Consider the following 27,839-nt stretch of genomic DNA (forward strand, 5'->3'; position numbering starts at 1 on the left):
AGGGTATCAATGTTTGTGAAGTAATGCACCTTCTATCTAGTGAATGTAACCCTTCTATTAATTACAATAAAAATATATGGAAAAATGTATACAACTTTGGCTACAAACTTAACTTGTATTGATGAAACTACTAGAAATAAAAGAAAATAGAAAAATAAAAATAAATACAAATCTCCAATTGTGAGATACAAACAATAGAAGCTACAGCATTTAGCACTTGAAAGATCTTCTGTGTTATAACAGAATAATTTTACAAAGAAATAGAATTTCATTTAGGTTTTAAGTACATTTGCGCATAAAGGCTGTTGTAGGTAGTTAGAAAATCAACTAAAACCTAGAGGTCAGGTGCTGCACTTTAGAAGACAAAAGACAAAGGAAAAATTTATTTAAAGAGGAGTTCATGAAAATGAGAGGGGGCAGGTAGGTGAAACCAACAGGACTTACCACTAAGATATATATCATTTATCTTTTATCAATCCATTTATCTTTTATTTTTATTTATTATTTTTGTACCAGTCCTAGGGCCTGAGTTAAAAAAAAAAAAGGCCTGAGCCTTTTCACTCAAGGCAGCACTCTACTACTTGAGCCACAGCTCCACTTCCTGAGCTTTTGGTGGTTAATTGGGGACAAGAGTCTCATACACAAAGCCCAGGCCTGCTTTGAACCATGATCCTCAGATCATAGCCTTCTATGCAGGAAGGATTACAGGTGTGAGCCAGTAGCACCAAGCTCAATTTATCTCTTATAGTGACTTTATTGAATTGATACAGTAAATAATTGGGAATCCTGGAGTGATTCATATTATACACTAAAGATAAATGCTTAGAGAAAGAAAACCTGACATGAATAGATGATGAGAAATTGTTTCTCATTGCTATAATAGATTTTCTTAGAAGGATTAGCACACTCCGAGGCTGCCTTCAAAATGGTTGCCATCTTTTCTTATAATCCACAAACTCATCATACTCAATGTCCTTGACACTTTATGCACAGAAATACTTTGAATGTCTGACAAAGAATACTTAAAACTTTGAAAGAACAGAAATAGTATACTTTTTTGAGCAATTCCTGTAGGCACTAGGAACATAAATGTTAATATACTAAGTACTATGCTAGCCTTCTACACATTCTTTACTTAATTTTCAAAAAAGAACACTACAAAGTTAAAAATAACCCACTTTCATGATGAGAAAACCAAATTTATAGTAGTAGTAATTTGCCTGAAGTCACAAAACCAGAAATGCTAGATCTAAGACTAAACTTCTTAACTGAGCTGCTTCCCTAAATTTATTTTTCTCCAAGAGACATCATTGAGAAATGTATTAATTTCTAAGAAAGAATGAAAGACTTCAGAAATATTTTGTGAGTATTGGAACTTCATGGGAAGGGGGGCCATCAGATCATTTTAGCCATCTAACCATAGCTGAGATTTCCTATGTTATAACTTTAAGACATGACTCGTAAAGTTCAAGTCTCACCCTAGACCCTGGTAAGTTTCAATGATTCTGGAAAAATCTCATTTCTTCATGTGCATACTACTATGTGTTGTTCCTCAGAAAATTAAATGGTATCACATAAAGTATTTAGCCCAAATTTGTGGGAAGTAATGAAAATTAATGAATTAAGGCTTGTAAATTTTATTACTAGTCAAGAAAATTCCTATCCAATTTTATTAGATCTATTTTGTAGCAAAGTTAATAGTTTCATGATGGGCTTTTCCTTAATTCTCCCATTGCAAAAGTCATACTTTTCCTTTCAGATTTAGGCCAAATTCTTTTCTAAGATTATCAGCCAACAGTTAGGGTGTTTCCAAAATGGAGTGTGTGTGTGTATTTGTATGTGAGTGTTTTCATATACTTTACTTATTTGAACAACTGATATCCATTTGTGTCCTATCTCCATCATTAGAAAGGAAACCCTCTGGACACAGAGATTCTTCTGAATACATAGCACTTGTAGAAAGCAGACATCACATTTATTTATGTCTCTAAAATACACAGATTATATTGGTATAGTATCTCACTTTGTTATCTGATATATTGAATTTATTTGTATTTGGATTTTTGAAATTTGATAGGGAAGGGGGGAAAACCAAGACGGTGGAGGGTGTGGGGTGGGGGGAGGGAAATGGGCACCAAGACATGTGAAAGGGTGTTGGGAGCCAGAGTGGAATCAAACTGTACCTTGACTTGCATCAGATGATGGCTATATTGTCTTATTGCTTTCTGGCCCTATTCTATGTAAATGACCTGAGAATTAACATATGAATGTAACACCTGGAGGTTCCCTGGGAGAGGAGGAGGGAAGAAAGGGGAGTGGAAAATAAACGCGGCAGTCTCGGCAGTCTTTGCCTGGACTGCGGACATCCCGGACCCGGTGTGTCTGTCTCTCTTCTTTTTCTTCCTAGTCCTTGTCCCCTATTTCAGGAACCCCAATCTGCGAACCCTGGTTTGCTGCCGGTTGGCCCCGGCAAAAGGGTATCAATGTATGTGAATTAATGCACCTTCTATCTGGCAAATATCATGTAACCCTTTTACTAATTACAATAAAAAAATAAAATACAGAGATTACTAGTAGTTTCTAAAAAAAACACCTAAAATTGATACCTAAAATTGAGTCCTTGTCTCATGGCCATCTTCATAATCCTCTGAAGAGACAAAGAAGGATCATCATGACTAAACAGAGTTTCTGAGACATGACACAGAGAGGAATGGCTGCCAAGGACTGGCTGCCTTCCATACTCTCTGCGTTTCCAGAGACTCAACATGCATTCAGGCCAGCAAATCACCTACCAAATTCTGTATCTGTGTCCTCTTTAGTACAAAGATCCAGCCAATAATTGGGCATTGAGGAACCTGTAGGTCTCACCCTCCACGCAAGAACCATGAGCCCAAATCGCATCCGGCCCTCCCTCCCCCACCATCCTTGCCCCCTTCCCAGCCTTTGACTTACTTAGCCATCCCTCGCTGGGAGTGCGCCTCACTCTGGGGCCATCCTCCAAGGTGCAATTTGCTAGGCAGGGCACTGAGTTCTCAAGCGGGCTGCGGGCTTGAGTGTCAGAAGCAGAAGACAGGAGGAGGAGGAGGACACATGAGCAGCCACAGCAAGGATGAGGATGGAAGCATTAATTAAGAAGAAAAAAATACTAAAGCAAATCACACAAGCGGGTTAAAGAAGAACAATGACCAATTACAGTGAAACACACCCCCTCCCAGAACCCTGAATCCCAACATGGAATGATAAAAAGTGTTTGGAAAACAAAAATTACATTCAATCATAATAGTTTCCAAAAACACCAGTGGATGATCCACGCTGTAGTTCACATACATGAAAACATGGATTGCATCCCAAACAAAGATTTAAGAAGTGGACATCAATCTCAAGATGTAAGATCAAGATGGTTAATAATTTTTCACCACATAAGCATACAGAAGGAAGTTGCACACATTTTTGTGAAGCACAGGGGATGAATTATTATGAGTAAGCGGCTTGTGGACGATCTACCAACAGACCCTTCTATGGACCTTGCACACAAATGCAGCAAGCAACATTTCAGACCTCCATGTCTGAAATATTTTTCCTTGATGAATGCAGAGCTGGCTTTCAATTTTCTTTGTTTTTCAGCCCTCTAAAGGCTTGGAGGTAGCTAAACCAATACCTTCATACAAACCCATTAACCAGTGCAATGTTACTCTTCCTTTTCTGGTGCTTCTTCATACTTATTTCAACTAAGACTTTAGAATGGGTAGCATTATCTCCCTCTCATTATAAATGAACCCCACGGAGGGCAGAGACTCACCTGAATGTATAGTGCCCATACAATAGCTGGTGTGCACGGATAGACAGCATATGTTTGTTTATAAGAAGCATGGAAATTACTAATACAGTTTCTAAAACCTAAAGTTGATACCAAAAGAAGCCCAGGAAGAATGTTGTACCATCAATAACATTTCCAGATGAACAAAACCTTTTTCCGTTCATGCAAGTATGAAGACATCTTTTCAGGAAAGTGATGCATCTGTGTGTGAAGATCTTGAACGTGAAAGTAATGATGCATGCTTGCAACATGATATGGCTCCTCCAGACACAATCACGAACTAGTCTTCCTGAGGATGGTTCCATCTGGGCTCTGGATTTCATGTCATTTGCTTTGCTATTCTCAAGAACCATGCTATAGGGCTAGTAAGAATGGATAGCTAATAAGCCCTTAGAATGACAAAGTTTTCAGAAGCACAGAACCAGCAGACTATACGCAATCAGACCTAAGAGTTTTTCCTTAATCATACAAATAGTCATTATAAGACAGAGGCAACAAACAAACCATGTCCAATCAAAAACAAAAGTAATCTGTTCACATAATTGTTCAAAAGACAGGGCAAGCAAATGGTCTTTTTAAAAGTCTAACAGAGACTGGGGAGGTCAGGTTTTAAATTAAACCATCTACAAATTAATGTAAGTTTATGGCCAAATTTGGGCATTCAGCACATTATAAAATCCAGAAACATTTTTGTCAATTTATCTGTCTGGGTTTAAAAGCTGTAAATAAAGCCAGGACTAGTGAGGGATCCATCTGTGCCAGCACCTGTTTGAAGCAAATCTGATGTCTTCTCTTTGCAATCTGAATTTTTAATTGTTTCCCATAATTGAACTTCTTTGCAAGTTTTTACTGCACTAAGAAAAATGAAAAAGGGAAATGAACAGTCGAGATTGTTCCAAAATTGCTATTGTCAAGAAGGAAGGTGTTTAGAAATATGTATCATCATAGTGACCGGTCTCACTTCCTAATTTCCTTTGTCAACTTAGAGACCTGCTTGAATGTCCCAAAGTCCCGAATGCTTAGCAAAGTCAAATGAGTCTATACAATTTGTAGAAACTTCTCTAGGATCTGGGTGAAGTGCATTATTAGAGACACTAATGCAAAGTAAACTCAGAAGAATCTTCGCACTCCTTTAGTGTCTACAAGAAAGTAGACACCCAGACTTAAGCACTGCTGCTAGAATGAGCATTGGAGGCCTGCAGCTTCTTCAGAACTCAGATGCTCATCCCTTTCCCTGACGCCTTCACTCCCCTCCACATGTCAGTGGGAAAGACATATTAGAACCTACAGCTGACACACTCCTTTCTGCATATACTGCCTGCCTTGGTGCTGATCCTCCCTAACCAGGAGAAAGTGGAATGGAGCCTGGCACATATGCACCAGCAAAGAGCCTGGCTCCAAAGACATGCATGAAAATGAAACTGCCCATAGACACTTGGCACCTGTGTTTTAGCAAAGCCTGCCTGAAGCCATCTGGCTGCTTACCCTCAAGAAAATGGGGAGGCTTACAGCATCCATTACTTATATTGGCAAATTAAAACATTTTGATTTGTTTGAGTCTCTATGCTCTGTGTGGGAGGAGATACAAACTCTGGAACCCTCTAGGGTTGTTTATTTCTCCTCATAATTTACTCCAAAGATGAAATTTTGAAAAGTTCCCAAACGCTGGAACTGAAGTTTCTGCAAATCATGATATCTCCAAAGCTTTCACTGTATCTCTGCTTGAGCTAAAAAATAAGCAACTTATCTTGCTTCTGTCTTTCTTTTTTTTGGCAGTCAAGGGGCTTGAACTCTGGGCCTGAGTGCTGTCCCTGAGCTCTTCAGCTCAAGGCTACCCCTTGAGCCACAATGCCACTTTTCGTTTTCTGGTGGTTAATTGGAGATAAGTGTCTCACAGACTTCAGTGCCTGAGCTGGCTTTGAATCACAACCTCAGACCTCAGTCTTCTGAGTAGCTAGGAATACAAGTATGAGCCACTGCACCTAGTTTACTGTCCTACTTTTTAAGTCATTTTTGTCTGACTTCAGGCATGAACAAGGTAGAAATTAGCTTAAATCACTGTGACTTAATAAGGAACGATAAGGCTCTAAAGACTTTTGAGTGACAGTTTCCAATACCAAGACTGTAGAAGAAGTTGTCAGAAGAGGTAAATAAATTTTAATGACTCATGTTCCTCAACATCCCAAGCCATGAATCCTACAGGTAGGTATAGGGTTCTCCAGTGGACTCATACAAATAAACCAAAGAAACTTTTGGAGCAAAATGCTTTTGTAACAGTATTGGTAAGAAAATTTTTAATTGTTACAGTTTTGGAACTCTTTTTGGACCACAAAGTTGAATTAATAAATAATTACTGAGCACCACTTTTATTTACCCAAGAAATTTAGTGCAATGTCATAGCTATATTTTAATTTTAAACATGTAAGACATGTTGCCTAGAAATTTTCTTTGGGAAATCCAATGAAGGCATTCAGATATCTTCCATATCCTCCATGTTTAGTATATATTCTTGCCTAGTAATGACCGCAGTGCCCTTTAACATCATATGATAATACAAAGGAAGAGATCTGAATTCACTAATATGTGATAAATAAGTTATAGATGAGGAAGCTCCGTGCCTTTTATCTGGATTGGTAAACTGTCATTGTGTTACGATATGTCCACTTCTATAAGTGATTTTACATTTTCTGAGTTTCCACTTGCAAATGAAGATGCTATAGAATCTCTGGCATATAATAGGTGCTAGAATAATGAGGGATATTATTTTGCTGCTGCTGTTGAGCTCATCAATGGAATGATGCTTACTTTGCTCAGCATCGGAAGGGTGTCAAAAAACACTAAATATCTTCAGCCTAATTTAAATTTAGCTTTAAGATCTGAAATCAGTATAAGGAAGAGGTACTTGGATGTCCACATTTGTTGCAGAACTATTCACAATAGCCAAGAATGCAATCAGAGCTGGGTGCAGAGGCTCACGCCTATAATCTCAGGAGGCTGAGATCTGAGTGAGGATCTAGGTTCAAAGCCAGCTTGGGCACAAAAGGACCTGAGACTTTGTTACCTGATATATCGGATATATTTGTATTTGGTTATTTGAAATTGGATAGGGAACGGGGGAAAACAAGATGAGGGATGGGGGTGGGGGGGAGGGAAATGGGGACCAAGACATATGAAAGGGTATCAATGTATGGGAATTAATGCACCATCTATCTGGCAAATATCATGTAACTCTTCTATTAATTACAATAAAAATATATGAAAAAAAGGACCTGAGACTTTTATCTCCAATAAACCTTTAGAAAATGGGAAGTGTGACTTGGCTTAAGGGTAGGGTGGTAGCCTTGAGCTAAAGAGCTCAGAGACAGCTCCCAGGCCAAGTTCAAGCCCCATGAACCATAAAAATGGGAAAGAAGAAAGGAAGGAAGGAAGGAAGGAAGGAAGGAAGGAAGGAAGGAAGGAAGGAAGGAAGGAAGGAAGGAAGGAAGGAAGGAAAAAAAGAATGCAATCAGTTTAAATTTTAATCAACTAATATATAGGTAAAAAATGTGGTGTGTGTACACACATGCGCGCGCGCACACACACACACACACACACACACACACACACACACACACACACACAAACACACAAGCTAAAAATAACACTACTGAGCTCAATAGATAGTACAATTAAGTCAGTGATACCATGAATGAACATAGAGATCATTAGGCTAAAATCAATTAGCCAGGTACAGACAAACAAATAATATTTCTTACTTTTATGTGAATTCTAAAACAATAGGGCTCATAGAAGTCCCAAGTGAAAACAGTGGTCATACCAGAGGATAGAAAGACACTCATCAAAGTGCATGCTGTTTCAGTGAAACAGAAGGTAATAAACATGTTAATTAGCCTGCTTCAAATGTCCTACATTGTATACATGTATCAAAGCATCATCCTGTATCATACAAATAAACATAACTTACCAAATCCAATAATAAAATAACCTGAGTTCATATTTTATTTTTAAGGAACTTGGTTCACAAACCAGGAAACTTCTTCTTTCTGACATTTGTATTTGTACTGAGAACAAGATTTGATTGAGTGGACTTTTTCTCCCCCTGTCTTTTGGAGAGACAAAGTAAGGAGCCTACATCTTATCTCTGTCTTACCTTCCCTTCTCACATTTTCTTATCCTCCCTCCTCTTTCCTTTATTTTTCTTCTGCAGAGACCAGATATGGTCCCAGATCTCCACCTACTCCTCCATCTGCTCTTAGAGCAAAATGAGGCTAGGAGAACAAGACTACTAATGCTCTCCTGTTTTGGAAGTTTTCTCAGGGTTGGCAGCAGCAAGTCATTCGGAGTTCCTTAAATACATGGCTTTTCCTGGAGAGGGTGAAGGAAGAAGTGAGTACTCCTTTGAGGCAGGCTAACACAAAAAGAATCCCTCCAGTTCTCTTAGGACATCACAGATCCTGGCTGTATAAAAGAGACAATTAGTCAGATTTTAAAAGATGTTCATTTCATGGCAACATCCTGTTATGTATGTATTATTTGTTGATGGCAAAGATGTGTCGATGTTCTCACAGACGGATCAGCATTCGTATTCTAAATATAAAATACTATAAAGCCTGTGAATGACAGCTTGTTATGTATTATTATTTGGCAATTGTGAAGCTGCTAAGTAACACTATTTTAAAAATAAAACTCCAAGAACGGTTTCAGATTACAGTGATGAGGATAAAGGAAATTACATTTCTGCCCTCAACTTAAAATTTGAAAGTCATTATAGTTGTCTCTTAAAATCATTCTTATTAATAGCTGTTCCTGACAACACAGTGTCTCATATAGTTCTTATTACTTTCACAAATATCATTCACTATTGGTTGTACATACGATTAACATATCACTATCCTTATTTATAAATACAAAAGACTTAAAAAAGACTTACATAAATTTCTCATAATTGTGTTGTTCTGGACATAAGTTGATCACATATATAATAACTCCTCAGGAGGCTGATATCTAAATATCAAAATATGAAGCTAGCCTTGACAGAAAAGTCTTACAATTCTATCTCCAATTAGCCAGCATGGAGGCATAGCTCATGAGATGGAACATGAAAGCCAAATAAAAGCTAGAGGCACTGAGTTCAAGCCTCAGTCCTAGTATTTAAAAAAATAATCCTGCAGCTTCTAAATATTACAATGGATGGCATTAGCTCTTCAAGAAGGTGTGAAAAACCTGAAGCCAGACTCTTCATTACTATAGTGAGCAGGGTAGATAAGCAAATTCTATTGGAATGTTCCCCTGGAGAAAAATAAATTATTGTTTACTTAAAGATTTGAACTTTATACATATGGAAGGTTAGTCACTTCCTGGGGCAAAGAAAGAATGTTCTGGATGGATGGATATAATATTAACCGTAAATAGCTTCTGTTACAAAAGGATAATTTAATTCAGACATTCTGCTAGAAACATTCCATGGATTGGGTGTTATAAAGTTGGGAAGAGCTTGGCCATTCATTGGATATTAACTAGGAAAGTCATCTGTGACAGAGAATGAGAGTCTAGAAAAAAGAGGTGGCTGTGGGCTCCAGAGGTTTGGAAAGAGCTGACTGCATGCAGAATGGTACCTGGGAAAATGACTATCATTTTCATTGGATATGGCATGCAAGATACTACCTGCCTCACATCAGAATGAGAGATGCACAAAGGCCTGTTCAGAGGAGCAAAGCCTTTGAGAGAAATTAAGAGAAATGCTCACCCTCTCAAGGACCATGTCTGAATTCAAGAGTAGGGGGACGGGGTAAAAAGTAGAGCAATTCAGCAAGGACAACTGGCAAACTGGAATCCAAAGCCTGGGCACACGTTTAATAATGAGATAGCTGCCAATCCTGGCAACCGTCCTACCACATCCAACATAAGCCAGTGTCCAGACAGCCTCGTCTAATCTACAGAGCTTGTAGTTCAAACAGGTCTAATCTCAAATCAGATTCAAAGCAACCAGTTCCTAACCAACTAAGAACTATTACTAATCTCCAAACAAACAAACCCTTCTTTTCTTTTCATTGTATTCTCTACATTGCTAACTGTTGTCTGTGTTCAAAGCAGCTATGTAGCAGCATCCTATCTAACAGGGAAGATGTGCCTAGGGCGAAATGGGAGCAACAAATGTTGGCAGTAAGTAAAGTACATACTTTATACATGCACATAGAAAGGAGAGAAAATGTGGTGAACAGAAAATGTGGAATCAGAAGCAGTGTGTGGGTCCCTAGAAATACAGATGAGGCCTGAAGGCACCAAAAGCAAGCTGGTCACTGCACAAGCCAGATGCCATCTTCTCCAATGCCATCTTAGATTTCAAATAAGATTTAGACTAAAACTTAAGGGATAGACTATTGTGCATAAAAGGTTATAATGAGAAAGGACCTTCCCATTGATAATATCCCTTACCAAAAGACAGGAGAAAGAAATCAGGACTAGATCCATCAGCTTCTCTTAAATAAGTGACAAAGCACACATTCCAGAAAACACTTCACTGGTAGGAGACTTTTCTTCCTTAACTGTGCTTAAACATAATACATCACATTGAATAACATTTGTTGAAAGATGCATTATTTCAGTTGGATATTACATTATCTTTGCAATTTTTGCTGAGAAAAATAGGAACAACTTTCTACTCAGGAAAAAAAATGAGGTCATTCTGGGTGCTGGTGGCTCTGACCTCTAATCCTACCTATTCAAGTGGCTGAGAATTGCAGTTCAAAGCCAGCCCAGGCAGAAAAGTCTGCGAGACTCTTTTGTCCAGTTAACCAGCAAATAAAGCAGGAAGTGGTAGAGTGTGTGTGTGTATGTGTCTTTGTTTAGTTTGTAACAAAGCCTTATAGATGGTACAAACCATAAAATCCTTGCAATCCAGAACTCATGCTTGGTACATGTAAGAAGGAATATCATTCCTATGGCAATGATGGAAGTATTATTAACCCATGGAGTTGGCTCTGAGAATAAAGTTGATGTGAAAGCTAAAAAAAGGGAGAGGTAGAGAGGGAGAGGAGGAGGAGGAAGAGGAGGAAGAGGAGGAGGAGGAGGAGGAGGTGGAGGAAAAGGTGAAGAAAAGGAGAAAAGAGAAAGGAAGAAGGATGAGATCATGAAACAAGACTGGTGAAAAGGGAAGCTGACACCACAAGGTCTAACTGGATTACCAAAGCTGCTTCTGAGCAAAGGATATCTATGCTCCCATATCATGAAGCGGAAAAAGAACTAACCTTTATAATAGAAATGGGAGAAGAAATGGAAAAGGCAAGAATAAAGGAACAAATTGATGATGGATTTACCCGAATTCTCACAAATGAAGTGATAGAACACTGAAATTAAGCCTTTAACTCAGGTTCCTCTCATGTTTTTGTAAGCTTTAGGGAAAAATGATATATTTTCATTTTGTGTATTTTAAAATCATATCATGATTTTTAAAGCATGTATATTAGTTAACTCCATAAAATCTTACAAAATCTTTATTGAATAACTACCAATTAAGTATAAACGTTACTTTTACTTTCTAATGCCCTTAATTGTTTGAAATATGTTTTTGGTGTCCTAATGCTTGAACATTAATCTTTCATAATAAAATAAAATAATAGAGAATCATTGCTTAAGTATCTCAGACAAAATTATTAGATAGCTCCCTATGGATTTGTCAATTGTCAATTTTATTTTACCCACAAAAATGGCAATTTCATATAATTCCATCTAAAAAATTGTGAGAAATAGAAATGGTATAGGAAAATCCAGGCCAAAGGAATCTAAAACCTCATTAGTTTCTTCATGAACCATAATTTAAATAAAATACCTCTATTAATAATATTGTGAAAGTATCTCTAAAATTTAGTCCCTGGCAGAATTTGGGGTTTTCTCAGTTATGTGACAATTTCACAATAATATACATAATGAAAGCTATGTTTATTTTCTATGATTCTTTCTGGATTAATTACAAATAAAATTGGTTTGGTAGCTACAGACATGGTGGTGCATACTGTAAACTAGAGCACTTATAAGAATGAGTTAGGAAGAACACAGATTCCAGACAAATGTCATAAAATAAGAAACAGTGAATTGGGGCATTTATTGCCTTCATTTTTAATACAGCCATTTAATTGTCTATTTATAATTTCATTCTTAGGAGTAGCAGTAGGTAAATGGCTAGCAATATCTCTTGTAGCAACTGGCTCTTGTGAAGAGATAAGAGCTGCTTCCAGCACACTACTGGAAAATCAATAATTTCCAACTTGGAAGAAGTATCTCCATAAAGTTCAGCCAGTTTCTTGCATAACTAAAGCTGGCAATGTCATTAGACCTATTTTTTAAGTGGTCTTGGGGCTCAAACTCAAGGCCTGTGCGCTCTCCTTGAGCTCCTTTTCACTCAAGGCTGGAACTCTACTAGTAGAGCCACAGTGCTAATTCTAGCTTTTTTCTGACATTAATTGAAAATAAGAATCTCACAGGGATTTCTCTGCCTGGGCTGGCTTCAAACTGAGATCCTTAGATCTCAGACTCCTCAGTACCTAGGAATATAGGCATGAGCCATAGGGACTCAGCTACTAGGTCTGTTTTCTAGTCCATTATAGGAGGCCAAGGTAACTTAAATTTATCTAGATTTTCCATGAAGATATTAGAATCTGGTTTCAACAACAGGAAACATAAGATCTTGGTTTGTTAAAATAATAGCAATAATTATATAATTCTTTTTAGGAATTTATTCTGAGGACATTTCATGGTTGGTAGAGTTATTAAGTGATTAAACTCTTAAGACATAAGGGTAGCTGTGTAAACTTGTAAGTTCAGAATGGCAAAAAAATTTCTGATAATCTTCACTAATGTACCTTGGAGGCAAATGAAAATCATTTCTAAAGGATCTCTCAAAACCAAACCTTGCCTGTGATATTTAAAGAGCTAGGTATCACAAAGGCCAATAACAACATGTTTTAAAAAGAAAACTAATCACATCTCATGCTTCAGGGTATAAGTTCATCATTTGAAGAGCTGAAAAGAACTGCTTGCCTTTCCCATTTGCTTTCTATCCAACATATGTAACACTGCACAAGCAAAAAGGAGAATAACAGAGGCAATTTCAGGTTTCCTCTGAAGTACAGATGCCTATTGAAAGAATGAAAGATTGAATGATGAACAATATCCACATATCCTGGTGTTCCACAACCAGATTTTTTTTTCTGCAAATGCACAAGATACTGGGCTCTAAGATTCATCTCCTCCTAATCCCTTCTCTGCTTCCAGTTCATGGAAATGAACACACCATTCTAGTAAAAAGCATCCTGCCCACTGCAGGCACCTCTTGTCTCTTTGCAAATATACCAGCACTGGAAAAGAAAATAAACACTTTCAGTTCTTTTTGTGTGTGTGTGTCAGTCCAGGGGCTTAAACTCCTTGGCACTGTCCTTAAGCTGTCTCAAAGGTAGTGCTCTACCACTTGAGCCACAGCACTGGCTTTTTCTGTGTATGTGGTACGGAAGAATTGAACCCAGGGCTTCCTACATGCTAAGGCATACACTCTACCATGAGGCCACACTCCTGGTCCCAATACTTCCAGTTCTTGAAGCTTAATTTTATATGATAAAGAAGATTACATAGTGCACAGGAGAGGCTGCCATAATTTCAAAATTATGAGTTGTTTAAAATGAAATGTTACACCAAACTATTCATGACTGGGAGTTTCTCCAGCCTTGAGAAAGCCCAAGGACAGGGCTCAGGCCCTAAGTTCAGAACTGATTAAAAAAAATCTGTTCATCCTATAATTTTTCTATTAAATAACTTTTCCCTTCAAAAATACAATTCAAAAATAAAGAAAGAATAAAAAGGAGACACACACACAAAAAAAATTTCATGGTGGGCACTCACAGCTCAAGCCTGTAATCCTAGCTACCGGGGAGGCTGGATCTGAAAAATTGCAGCTGCAAGCCATTCCAGGAGGAAAAGTCCTTGCAGCTCTTATCTCTAATAAATAAATAAATAACTAAATAAACCAAACAAACAAAAAACAGAAGTGGAGCTATGACTCAAGTGGTCAAGTGGTAGGGTGACAACCTCCAGGAATGCAAGGCCCTGAGTTCAAGCCCCAGTACTGTCCAAAAAACAAACAAAACAAAAAAAATAAAAAACAAAAAAAATTCCAGCAATATATAGGTATCCGTAGAAGCATACAACTATCCTAGGAATGCTCTATATTAGATCCTGTCTTTCATGACTCTGTCTTATAAAAAAGCATTTATACTCTAATTTTTATAACTAGTACTGCTTTTAAAACATAATAGAGAAAGTGTGCTTATAGTTCATGCTCTTCCAAACCTTTTCTTTATTATTAAGTTAGAAAATCATGTTTCTGGAAGCAAGTGTCTGAGTTGGAATTCAGTTTATACCGTTCACTTTTGCACAATGCCTGTGTGTTATTCTAAAGTATAGATGAACACATGGGTTAGAATCTCCCTTATCTATTTATTTATCTAAATACCAAAACAAACAGAATGGAATTCAAGTCCAGATCACATTCTGCCAACCCAACACTTATCAGCAATGCCTACCACAGCTTCGTTTTCTATAATTCATGGATACTAACTGATGCTCACTTCCCATTTCACCAAAGCATGAAATCTACTTGAAAACAAGGGGAGAGAGAGAGAGAGAGAGACAGAGAGAGGGGGGAGGGAGGGAGGGAGGGAGGGAGAGAGGGAGGGAGGGAGGGAGGGAGGGAGGGAGACAGAGAGACAGAGAGAGAAACAGAGACAGAGACAGAGACAGAGAGACAGAGAAGGAAGGAAGGAAAGGAAGGAAGGGAGGGAGGGAGGGAGGGAGGGAGGGAGGAAGGAAGGAAGGAAGGAAGGAAGGAAGGAAGGAAGGAAGGAAGGAAGGAAGGGAGGGCGGGAGGGAGGGAAAAAGAGGGAGGAAGGGAGGGAGGAAGGGAGGGAGAAAGGGAGGGAGGGAGGGAAGAAGGAAAGAAGGGAAGGAAGGGAGTGAGGGAGAAAGGGAAAGAGGGAGAGAGGGTAAGGAAAGGAAGGAGGGAGGGATAAAGAAAATAGAAACTTCACAGGAAACTCTGGTTAAGTACAATAAAATTTAAGGAGTACATAGTGTGCCTTTTCTATTGTTATATAATTAGACTAATATTACTGGTTGAATAATTATTCTCCCATCTGATTGTAATCATCATTTACCAAATGAGAAACTTTTTTTAGGTAATTAAAAAAGTAATAGACTCTTACTTAGATGAAATGGTGATTTATAAGCCAGGTGCCATCTCCCATACAAAGCAAAAACTATCATATGATATTTCAAGGCATTTATCCTACCTTACTTTCTATTCCTAATTCTCATGTTAAAGACAAAGTCCCTGAGGGACACAATATTATGGAAAAGAGTGTTGAGTCATCTGAAAGATTTACTTGTTTCCTGAGCAAATCTTCTCAATCAGAGTAGACACAAGGAGTAAGTGAGGCAGGGTCATATTTTCAACCTCTGAAATCAGCAAAAATCTTCCCAGGGAAACCGTATGCCTACCCAACTGGATAATATATATATATATATATATATATGTATGTATGTATATATATATGAAATGATTTGGTATATGAATTTGAGTAAAGAAGAAATACGGTGGGGAGGAAGAAAAGATGTCAGGAGATGGAGGAAAGGTGAGTAAAACAGACAGGTGAAAGAAGGCAACATCCAGCCAGCCAGCTCTGATTACCATTGTCAGGATTGGTAAACATCCTACTTGCACTGGAGACAGTCTTCCCAATGTCAGCCAGGGAACGTAGATTGGATTTCTTGGTCTGATGCCGATGCTTCCGGAGCAAAGTATAGGTGACCTTATCCTTAAGGTCAGGTTTCAATAGGCCTGTCTCAATCTGGTTGTCAACAATCATCTCTGATATGGAAACAAAGCAAAAGGAAACAAAAATCAAAGCTCAGTCACAAAACTATGAAGTTAATGTGTACTCTAGCTTCCTCGATGTCACTCTTAAATCTAGTATCTACCTAGCACTTTCTAGATCTATAACTTTCCATTTTGTAGGATGATAAAGATACACGTAGGGATCCTGACACTAATGACAGAGTCACTGATACTTTCATATTTTAAATTTAGAAAGGTAGAATTGTCTTCATTTTTTTTCCAATCCCAGTTATGGTAAATTTGAATGCATTACATTTCTTCCCTAGATAATGCAGGAAATCAATAATTTACATTTTATTCATGTATTTATTTTGTCAATCATGGGACATGAACTCAGGGCCTAAGAACTGTGTCTGAGACTTTTGTTCAAGGGTTAATTGGAAATAAGAGTCTAGTGGACTTTCCTGCCCAGGCTGGCTTTGAACCACAATCTTCACATCTCAGCCTCCTTAGTAGCTAGGATTATAGATATAAGCCACCAGTTCTTGGGTACATTTTTAACCTAAAAAGGTTAAAGATCTGGACAAAATAAATAAAAAACCTTGAAGACAATATATAAAATTTAAAGTAGTTAGATGAGTGTTTTTTAAATATATCTACTTTCCCAAATTATTCTGTGACATATTTTCTTTATGACAGAGCAAAGTAAAAGAAAATATCTTTCTGAATATCAGATCATTTAAATAGCAATTAATCCATTAAGTGCAAGATTAAACTATAAAATTTTGCTCTAGTTTTTTCTAGCACTTATGCTTGTTCTTCCTGTTTAGACTTAACATGAAATGTCAATGTTTGTCTTTCTACAAGTAATTAAAGTTTCTATTCGATCTTTTATTTTTAGTATTTATAGTTGTAACTAGGAAAAGAAACAATTTCACCAAAATTTCTTGCTGGGACATTCTTTTGGATGACAAATTATTACTCATTCAAAAATAAGAGACTCAGCGAGATATGGCGTACATACTTGTGATCTTAGCCACTCAGGAAGAACAGGGAGAAGGAATGAAATTTAAGACTAATCAGAGCCAAGATGGCTGGAGAGTCTAGCTGAGAAACAAACTAGAAGCAAAAGATTAAAGATATGGATTAAGTAGTAGATGCAACCTCTCACACAAATAAGCATAAAAAATGGTTTAATTGATGCATCTTCATGATAGAGCATCTTTTCAGGAGTAAAGCTGAGGACAAAACCATCACAAAATCCATGTACTATGTACCCTGCCAGGAAGCTACCCCACTTCATGCAAGTAGGGCATTAAGCAGTAAAATTAATCAGTATATCCAGGCCTACTACTTTCTGTGCATCACCTCTACTTCACCCAGCACACATCCCTATTTTACTCTTGCGAAAACATCTCAAGACATACAAAGTGCAAAAGAAAACAAATGCTATAGCTCTGCCATTTTTTTTTAAGTCTGACAAGAACACTGATGAATAATAATGGGATAACACAAATCCCAGTGATTCTTACCCTGGGTAAAATGAAGATGGAGATGGATACAGGTAAGGGGCTTTGCATGGGCAATGGTTACATACACTTCTCACGAAACTATCTTTACAGGAAGCAGAAATCGGCTTCCCAGCCTCTTGCCACTGACAATTTACACAGTGTACACACTGCTATTTGGAAACCAAGGAAAGGCTAAATCACAGATTTTCCATCCTGTGCTTTACACAGATGCCATAAATGTCATTTAGCACTGGACCACTTGGTAGACAGCCAGGACAAGAAAGGAAGAGTTTCTTCTGTGAGTGTTTTGGTTCAAAAATGGCCTTTAGCTCTGTGTATTTTTAACTACACAAACTCCACTAGCCAAACTCTCAGAATGCTCTTTTAATTACAATTCCATCTTGTTCCATAGAAAAAAAATAATTAGGTGGCTGCACAGTACAAACCTTCTGCTTTCCCTTTAAGTCTGGTTCCACTGGGAAGTCCATACTACAGAACCACCACAAAAATAAATAAACTTAGGCTAATGCTGGAGCCTATCCCTGCAAGTGTTATCACACTCCTACTCTAATTCCAGGGTTGTGGATTAAACTGTTTCTTATCTACCCTTCCTGGCAGGGCCTCCCTGTCTTCTTGTCCTGCCTTGAAATTGAAATCCAATCCACACATATACCACACAGTCAGCCCTCTGTTACTGAAGCCTGGAAATCACTAGTTGGGACAGGTTAAAACATCTGTGTGGCTTATGCCCTTCATTAAGTTCCCATAAAAATGGCCCACATTAGAGGGATTTCTTTAAGCACAAACTAGAAAACCTTTCAAAGGAAAGTGGGGGCAGTAACGTTCTACAGCAACACTGAAATTAAGCCGTCACTGTTCAAAATCCCACAGATGCTACCAATTGGGGGAAGATGTGACAATTTCAAATGAGAACAGACCTGAAAGGAACCTCAGAGAGCATCAAGTTCAGCTCCTACTATACACAGCGGAGGAAATAGAGGGCTAGAGATGTGACTAGACTTGAGACATTGACCTATTATTAGAGGCAAAAGCCTCAGAGAAAATCAGGTTTTTAGACTAACAATGTAGATAATTTTCCTTATCACAATATTTTCATTTAAAAACAAGCTTTAGACAAAAAAAAGTTAATATAAATGTTTTTTTCTAACCAAGAGAAAGATGGCCAGGAAACAGAACATGATCAAAGATCATAAACATTCTTGAGAGAAAAACAAAGGGCTAAAAAATGTTAAAACTCTAAACTTCAAAATTAACAAAGACAATTTCCATGTATTTAAACAGAGTTCACATAGAAAAAATGATGAGAGGGTAGCTTTAAAATTAGATTCATAGTTGTATTTCTGTTTGTGTATTGTACTTTTCTGAAATATTTTAATATAATATATTACTTTTCTGACTAGAAAAAATGAAGATAATTCCATATTGGAAGTAAAAATATGTAAAAAGCAAAAAATAAAAAAAAGAAAAAGACAAAATACCCACACATCTGCCAGTGTGTATAGTTCAGGAAAGCTCTAAAAATAGAGCTACATTTTCCTCATCCATTTCTCATTGCAATAAAATACCTGAAATGGCTTATGATTCTTTTTTTTTAACTTAGGAGTGAAGGAAAATTTCCCTAGATTTTATTTCATATCTGGGTGACATGCTAGAATTACAATGATGATTCTAAGAATAAACCTATTTAAATAATCCATGAAAATTATGTTTGATCCTTTATAATACTTTAAAGATAAATTTTTCTATTAGCATGCAGAAGGGATTCTTCGTCAAGAAAAAGCACACGGAGGCCCTGAGAAGAATCAGAATTAGACTGGATGTTTTATGTAAACAGGACAAAATACACAGGCTTTGCAGCCAGCCACACACTGCTCAGGCCACACTTCAGTGCAAGGTCCCTCGGGGTTGTTGCCTTTGAGCCTGCAGGTGGGATGTCTCTCAGAGGAGTCCCAGTAACAAGTGGTAGCAAGTGAATATCAAAGATGGATGGAATATATGCTACTGTTTTCTTGCTATAATCACATCTGCCATTATTTCTTTTTCTTCCCAGTTGTTGAAGTAGAACTCGGGTTTGGAGGGGATACATCTGAAGACTAGGCTGTGTGTAATTCTCTGCTCAAAATTGTCAGCATGATTCAGGACAAAGCAACTCCACCTCACCCTGTGCTCAAAAAAAGATTTTCTTAATAACAAAATAATAAACTCTAACTCTTCAATTTACTGTGCAATCTTCTGGCATTTAAAATGAAATAAGGGCTGTTTTCTCTTCATGTGTGACCCTTTGTGATGTTTAGTTTGAGAGGATTTGTATTTTTTTTAGCCAATTACTTTCCCCAATCCTGTAAATCTGACCCTTTTTCTCTGTCCCTTTGTTTTGCTTGTGATGGGTGGTTTGCCTTTGAACTCTTTCTCTGTATTATCAGCACCAGAATGACAGCAGTGGCCCTTGCCTGCTTGCCCCAGAGACTGTGGAACAAACATATTAGTGAATGATGATGCCTCAAAGTGACCTAGTGATGTCTAATTTTATCATGTAATGACAATTTTTTATATAAATGCATGGTGGTTCCAGAAAAAGTTCACAGCTGATAATAAACAGCAATGGAAAATTTCTTGGAAAACAGGGATCAGGAAATCACAGTTCAAGGCCAGCCTGGCCAAAAATGTTTGTGAGATTCTATCTCAACAAATAGTGAGGCAAGCCACATGTTATCCCAGATATGAGGGAAGCACAACGATTTTAACTCAGTATTATGTACCCATCACCCCAAGTAGAAAGTAAGATCCTATGTTCAAAATGCCTAACACAAAAAAGAGACCTCTCAGGAGACTGAAACCTGAGGGTCCATGCTTTGAAGCCAGTCCAAGCAGAAAAGCTTGTGAGACTTTTATCCCCAATGAACTTCCAAAAAGTCCAAAGTAAGCAGTGCCTCAAGCAGTAGAACATTAGCCTTGAGTAAAAAAGATCAAAATGCTCTAACACTTGAGCATTAGCCTTGAGTAAAAAGGCTCAGCAGCAGTGCTCAGTCCCTAATTTCAACCATCAATACCAATAGGAAAAACAACAAATAAAAGCTAAACATCAAGTATTTATTATAATACTTTCTTAATGTAGTAGGTACCAGAGCTTCTCTCTTTGGCCAGTAGCCAGTGAAATGCTAACTTTATGTAAGACTCTGTCTTCTACTACACATAAAGGATCAGCTAGTCTCTGGAGGCCAGGAGCTACTCAAGATGAGTACATCTGAGGCTGAAGATCCTAGGTCAGTTCTTGAGAAGAGCACAAGAATACAATGCAGTCTTAGCTTTCATCACCCTTGTTGACCAGCCCCATACATAATAAAGCTACTCTACTGTTCTTAACTCTGTCTACCATACCATTTGAACCTTTCTCCTGCTCATGAATTCCCTGCGAATCAGTCTTCCTTATTTAACTCTTCCCCTTACCTTCCACTAGGCAACATGTAGAAAGACCTGGATAAATTAATTTTGCTAACGTGTAAGATGAATAAATACAATTAATTCATTTAACACTCATAACAACTCTGAAAGTTCTTTCATCCTTCCGTAAAAGAATTAAGGAGCTGGAAAAGGTTGTTCACGCTTGTAATCCTAGGTACTCAGGAGGCTGAGAACTGAGGATTGGGTTTCAAAGCCAGCCTGGACACTAAAGACCTTATCTGCAGTTAATCATTAGAAAAAGAGAAGCAGGGATGTGGTTCCAGGGGTAGGGTAGTAGCCTTGAGCTGAAGAGCTCAGGGACAGCACCCAGGCCCAGGGTTCAAGCCCCATGACCCAACAACAACAAAAAAGAATGAAGGTACTACTTGTTTTGCCAATGGTCATTAAGGTTAACAAAGGAGATTTTATTTGAGGTTCTCCAACTTTAAACCCTGCATTCTTTCTATGGTACTGTTCTGTATCTGGTGGAATTAATATATGACCTCTTATAGGACTCAAAGAAATGAATCTCTAAGTGACAGAACTTCAGGCAAGAAGCTTACGAGCGCTGATGACACAAATGAGTCCTGGCACCAGAGTGACTGCTAATACACAGGCCTCTACCATCTTTCTTTGCCCATAGATAAAAGCCTTACTGCCCATACTGAATCCCATCTGGCAGAAGACTGAAACTCGATTTTTCAAATGATGAGGATGAGGTGTAGCTCACCTCCCTACAATGTGTAGGAACAGAGTTCAAAAAGCTCCAGTGCTTAGACTTCCAGTCTGATATAACCCAGATGGGAGAGGAAGATGGCTTTACTGAAAACATCAGTCTAATAAATATCTGTAAATGAAAGAAATGGTGCTAATTATAACTAACAGTAATAATAATAATGTAAAAAATGATGGACTGAAGTTGGGGTTTCAATAGTAGAGCAGTTGCCACATAAACCTAAGGCCCTGAGTGCAAGCACAGTACTGACAAAGTAGAAGGAAAGAATAAACAGTTTCTTGTTGGGGCTGAGAGTGTGGCCTAGTGGTAAAGTGCTTGCCTAATGTACACGAAGGCCTGGGTTCCTTTCCTTGGTACCACATACACAGAAAAAGGCGGAAGTGTTGCTGTGGCTCAAGTGACAGAGTGCTAGCCTTAAGCAAAAAGTATCCAAAGGCAGTGTCTAGGCCTGAGTTCAAGCCCCAGGACTGGCAAAAAAAAAAAAAAGATTTTCTTGATTTTCTTGTTATAAAAATGCAAAGTACAAAGGAGAAGGTAGAAGGAAATATTCTAAAATGTTAACAATGGCTATAACCTCCCCCTCTCCCAAGCGTTCTCCCTCCCCTGCCCCTTTAGGCATTTTTTTTTTCTTTTTTCTTAAAAGTTGTCTGAAGCCAAGTGCCAGTGGCTCACATCCAAAATCTTAGCTACTCAGGAGGACTGAAGTTTGAAGCCAGCCAGGGCAGCAAAGTCCATGAGACGTTTATCTCCCTAACTAATCAAAGAAAATCCTGGAAGTAGAGCTGGGGCTCATGTGGTAGAATGATAGACTTGAGCACAAAAGCTTAGAGATAAAACTCAGGCCTAGAGTTAAAACTCCAGAAACCCACCTCCCTCCCCGAATCAAAAAAAAAAAAGAAGTTATTTGTCATTTGTCTGAATTTTCTAATTTTACTTGTCATCATTCCTGGTACAATCTGAAGGTCTACAACCCTAAAATTCATATATTAAAGTCTTAATGTTGAAGACAATGATGCTAGGAAGTGGGGCCTTTTTTAAGGTGTGCTGACCTTAAAGTAAAAACTCTTGGGATTGCCCTAGCACAACGATTTCATTGCAGCATAGCAAAGATACGGAACCAACCCAGATGCCCCTCAGTTGATGAGTGGATCAACAAGATGTGGTATTTATACACAATGAAATTCTATGCTGCTGTCAGAAAAAACGACATCTCCCCATTTGTAAGGAAATGGAAAGACTTAGAAAAAATCATATTAAGTGAAGTAAGCTAGACTCAAAGGAACATAGGCTCAATGGTTTCTTTCATTTCTCACAATCAGTAGAAACCCTGGGCTCTCCTAGCAGAGCTTTACAATAGAACAAAATCTAGATACATAAGACCATATAGTATGACACTAAATGTAAGGACCTCCAGGATATAGAAACAAAAGCCATATAATGAGTGAATGTTGTCCTCAATGTACTATATCATCTGTCATCTCTTTTGCTGTCCCTTGGTTATCTCATATTGTTACAATACTTCACCTTGTTATCTGATATATTTTATATTTGCTTAATTGGTTATTTGAAATTGGATAGGGAAGAGGGGAAATCAAGTTGAGCAGGTGGAAGTGGGGGAGGGAAATGGGGACCATGTCATGAGAAAGTGTATCAATGTTTGTGAAGTAATGCACCTTCTATCTGGTGAGTATAATGTAACCCTTCTATTAATTACAATAAAAATATATGGAAAAAAGAAAAATATCTGATAAAAAAAAACAAAAAAAAACTCTTGGGATTGGAATTCATGTCCTAGTAGAAGAGGCAACAGATACTTTATCCAAGTAGGAGGTACCACCTAGGTTCACATATAAAACTATGAAACAAATAAAACTATGAAACACTATTCAGCTTTATACTTGTAGACATCTGCACTGAAGGACACTAGTGGATTTGTAAAGCTAAAAAGTCACAGAACAGAAAACCACATACTTACCCACCAACTGTGGGAGAGAAGAGGCCTCCCGGTCTAGCATGATGGAGCCTTTCTCCATGCACGTCCTCAGCTCAAATAAGCTATGTAAAGACAAGGTGGCCACGTGGGGCTTGCTCCATCTCTCCCCACCCTGTTCCACTTTTTCTTCAAACTTAATCCACCTAGGAAGATAAAATTAGTGAAAGACAATTAAAAGTAATCCAACCTCCTTTGGAAATAGCCAAGTTTACCCAAGCCTCTCTCCCTTAGCTGAGAAGTCAGGATAACCAGATCACTCCCTCCTCTGAAGTTAAAGAGGAAGAAGACAAACCAAAAGAAGTCATACCATCTTCACTCTGCTATCCACCAATATATAATCATGAAATCCCTAAGAATGACCAATAAACTCAATGTTTTAATGAGGTTAAAAAAAACAAGGCAGACTTATATGTGGAGGGAATAAATAATAAACCAATTTTTATCTCAAATACTCAAGAACCATGATGTGCACAGCAGTAATAAGTATGAAAAATTCCCATTGTGAGGCTCAACAAGGATCATTATGTTTTGTCATGTCTTCTGTTAATAGGTCTTGCTCAGGCAGTTTATATTCCTATCTCATTGGGATTTTTATAGACGCTTTATTCTTCAAGTCTGGCTCCACATGTGTTTAAAAAAATGCAAGCCCAGTAAACAACAAATCTATTCTGATACTAATGGATCCTCTGTTAACCTTAGCATAACAGAACAAACCATGTTCTCGCATCATTTCTAAGATTTCTAAACACTGGAACAACATAGTAATATATAAAAGTCTTTTAAGTTTAATGAGAACAAGCCATCTTTGGGAGCTTTCATGTTTTATAAATTATATTACACATAAATCCTTCTAGGATGCAAAAGGAGACAGGAACACATTGCCTTTCCCTGTTCACTGACATCTGAAGGTGACTTTCTTTCACATCAAGCCTTTTGAAAGATATTGGGAAAGATAGCAAGAGGGTTAAAAATTGTCTCTACATTTTTCACTCAAAGGTTTAATGATTGAAAAATATTTTCCTAGAAAAAAGCTAAACACTCACCTAACTCACTAAAGATGAGAACAAAGGGCAGAGATGAGAGGAAGCTCTACATAAGGTATTATTTATAGAATGCTTCAACCCCGGAGTGGGGGGAAAACACATTAGTAGAAACAGAAGTGAAAATAGATCAAAAGATCAGTCACAATGTCAAAGAAAAATTTAGAATTCTAATCAAGCCTATCACTCAGGATTCAGAAGTGTTTTTGTCTTATCTAAACGCTCCCTCTACCCTCTGATAATGAAGAACCTCATAGCCCCACAAATTCCATCTCAGTCACCTTAACCCAATCTAACTCAACTCTGAGACCCCCTTCTACCTTTCTACCTCAGTTCACAGAAGTAAATAATAAAGTTTTTTTTAAATATTTACTTCAAAAGTTAAAAAAAATCAATTCCAAAGAGTGTCTAAATACTACAAACTGAACATAGCTTATTTTAATAAAAGCTGTTGTTGAGACACACTGCAAAAACAAACAAAAAAAGGAATGAGAGACAACTAATCTCTTGTGTGTGTGGTTGAACATTTTTTTAAATCTCAGCTGGAAACAGAGGCAGTGAAACAGAGAGAAAAATGAAAAATTTACATCAATATACCTATAGAATTCTAGGAATGTAACAAAAATAACAAAAGATAAAATATGAATTTAAAAAAGTTTTAAAAGTATATTTAGACCCAGGCAATGGTGGCTCAGACTATAATCTTAGCTAGTCAAGAGGCTGAATCTAAGGAACTTTGGTATGAAGCCAGACCAAGCAGGAAAGTCTAGAGAGTCTTATCTCCAATTAACCACCAAAAGGCCAAAAGACACAGCCTACGTCCTGAATTTAAGCCCAAGAATAGTAATATAATAATAATAATAATAATAATAATAATAATAAAATAAGTATTTAGAGCCAGGTACCAGTGGCTGGCTTGGGAAGTTGAGATCTGAGGATCATGGGTAAGTTATCCCAGGTAGTGAAGTCTATGAGACTTATTTCCTAAAAAGCTGAAAGTAGAGCTATGGCTCACATGATAGAGTATTAACCTTGAGTAAAAATAGCTCAGGGACAGTACCAAGGCCCTGAGTTCAATCCTCAGGACAAGCACCAAAATAAAACGAAACAAAAAGCACATTTAGAAACCTTAAATTTCAGCCAGGTTGGATTTCAGAATTGTATTATTCATTCTCTTAGATTAAACCAGCCCTTTTAGGTCAAGGCTGAACCAGGACAGAATGGAAAAGAAATCTAAAAGCTGATGGTTACTTGGAATCTATATTCCTAAGGAAGAAGTATTATTTCATAGTTCATTCAGCATTTATTTCACTTTAATGGACTCAAGTAAATACTGAACATTGTGATGATGATGTCATACAATAGTCCAACTAACAGCATAATAGAAACTCTTGAATAATGCCCATTAAATTCCTTTGAAAGGTATGACTCTGATTGTTCAGGGAATGATTATACTTTCAATATATGCATTTCAGCATAAAATTACAGCTTTCCTATTTCAATAGACTGCTCATTGTTTCATTCAAGAAACTGTGCATGTTATGGTTATCCTCCTCACATATCAAGGACAAACTTAAAAACAAACAATACAACTCAACTCAAATCAGAACCCATTAAAGAGGAGGCTAAGGCAAAGGTACCAAAGGTCGACCTATCAAAGTGTCAATGAATTTGCAAAGGTGCTTTACAGCCATGTAATTACATTACTAAAAAAACCAAACAAACAAACAGACACTTTTATTGGAGAGCTTACTAAAAGCCATTATTTACCCTTCCTAATAACTATGTATTCATAGTTACCACATATTTGTAGTAAGTTTCTGATTTTTTCTTTTTGTTTTGGAACTTGACATATTAGAGGAAAATTAATTTCAGAAGTTGCTTTTTTAAAATTAAAAAAATGCCTACAATTATAAAATGGCTGTACCCTTGGAGAAGTATATTATTAGGTGAATCTGATTTCTTCCAAGATGTTAGAAAAATAAAGTTTTTTGCAGTTTTAACACTTAAGTGACTGCCAGCCAACCAGCATTTCATTCATCTGTTGATGAAACAGAAGGCCTACTGGGAATCACTGAATTTTGCAACTTTCCAATCATATGATTAAATATAATTAAGGAAACACAAGACCTCTAACTTAAAAACCTGCCAATTTTACTGTGGAAAATAGTCATGACCTTTGCATTAGAATACAATCCAACTAAGTAAAACCACTAAAACAAATTTCTTGATCATTAAAATGTATCTTCCCATACATAAAAAGAAGTCAATGCTAGTCCTTACCTGGGATAAATGAAGTCTTTAAGGAGAATTCTTAAATTTTTAGATTAACTGTGAATTTTATTGCATATAATTACCTAGATGTAACTACCCATAATTACATAGAAGGCTAGATTCCTTGAGTCTTTTCCTTACAGAAAAATTTATTTTGGGCTGAAATGGAATTTCCCAAAGTAATCAGCATAGAAAAGTCAGAGGGATCAGTGAAAATGGAGAAGACAACCATAGCTATCAAAACCCACAGGGTAGCCCACAGGGTCCTGACCTCAAGACAGTTCTCCAAAGGTGAGCTGAGGCAATGCAGGTAGGTGTTGAGTTGTGCTATGCCATTGGATGGGAAATCCACTGCCCTTCCCCTTTGTTGGCTTGTGTTTGTTGAAACTTGTAATGGCTTTTCTTTTTATACAACATTGGCAATACAATGTGAAATTATACTGAGTGAATGTTCTTTAACACATATCTATTTACCAGTGATAAGTCCCACAGAGGTCATCTCAAAACTCACTAAATAATTTAATTCAAATGTGTAAACAACTGGATGAAAAAAAAGTCTGTCCCTTCCTCATATCAGTGGGCCATCCATCACCATAACTGAACAGACCATGAGCTTATTTTGCTAATGAACCCATTAGTTATTGCCACATTCTTCATGAGGAACATAGGCTTCCTCTTAATTCTAGATGATATCATGCTAATTACTATATCAGAATAAATATCATTTTTTGAATGACTAACCTTCCTGAGGTAACTTTTTGGAAGAGTAACTGACATATGATAGTAGTGACACACACCTATAATCTCTGCTACTCAAAAGGTAAGAGAACATGAATTCAAGGCTACCCCAGATACAAATCAGTTTCAGACCCTATCTTGGAGAGAAGAAGAAGAGAAAAAAGCAATCAGATGGCTAACAAGTATAATTGCAGCTACTTGGGAGAAGAGATCAGGAGGATCACAGTTTGAGGCCAACCTGATAAACTATTAGCAAGACCTCAATTCATTTAAGTAGCCATGCATGGTGGTACGCACCTGTCATTGAAGTTATGCAAGAGGCACTGATAAGATAATTGTGCTCTGAAGCCAGTTCCCCCCACTAGTGGTGGAGTGGGGGAAGGGGAG

General features: G+C 37.5%; 1 protein-coding gene across 4 annotated transcripts in view; it reads right to left on the reverse strand.

Moving 5' to 3' along the window:
* Slc4a4 (solute carrier family 4 member 4) overlaps positions 1-27,839 on the reverse strand; it is a 434,785-nt gene that overhangs the window by 158,870 nt on the left and 248,076 nt on the right. For all 4 annotated transcript variants that reach the window (XM_090343454.1, XM_090343451.1, XM_090343452.1 and 1 more), the window contains 2 exons: positions 23,383-23,543; positions 15,552-15,731 (listed from right to left, as the gene is read on the reverse strand). In XM_090343454.1, the coding sequence (XP_090199580.1) occupies positions 15,552-15,731; positions 23,383-23,543 (341 nt within the window). The remainder of the gene's footprint in view (positions 1-15,551; positions 15,732-23,382; positions 23,544-27,839) is intronic.

This window comes from Megascapheus bottae, chromosome 13 (assembly GCF_031878675.1).
Source record: "Megascapheus bottae isolate mThoBot1 chromosome 13, mThoBot2.hap1, whole genome shotgun sequence".
Classification (NCBI taxonomy): Eukaryota; Metazoa; Chordata; class Mammalia; order Rodentia; family Geomyidae; genus Megascapheus; species Megascapheus bottae.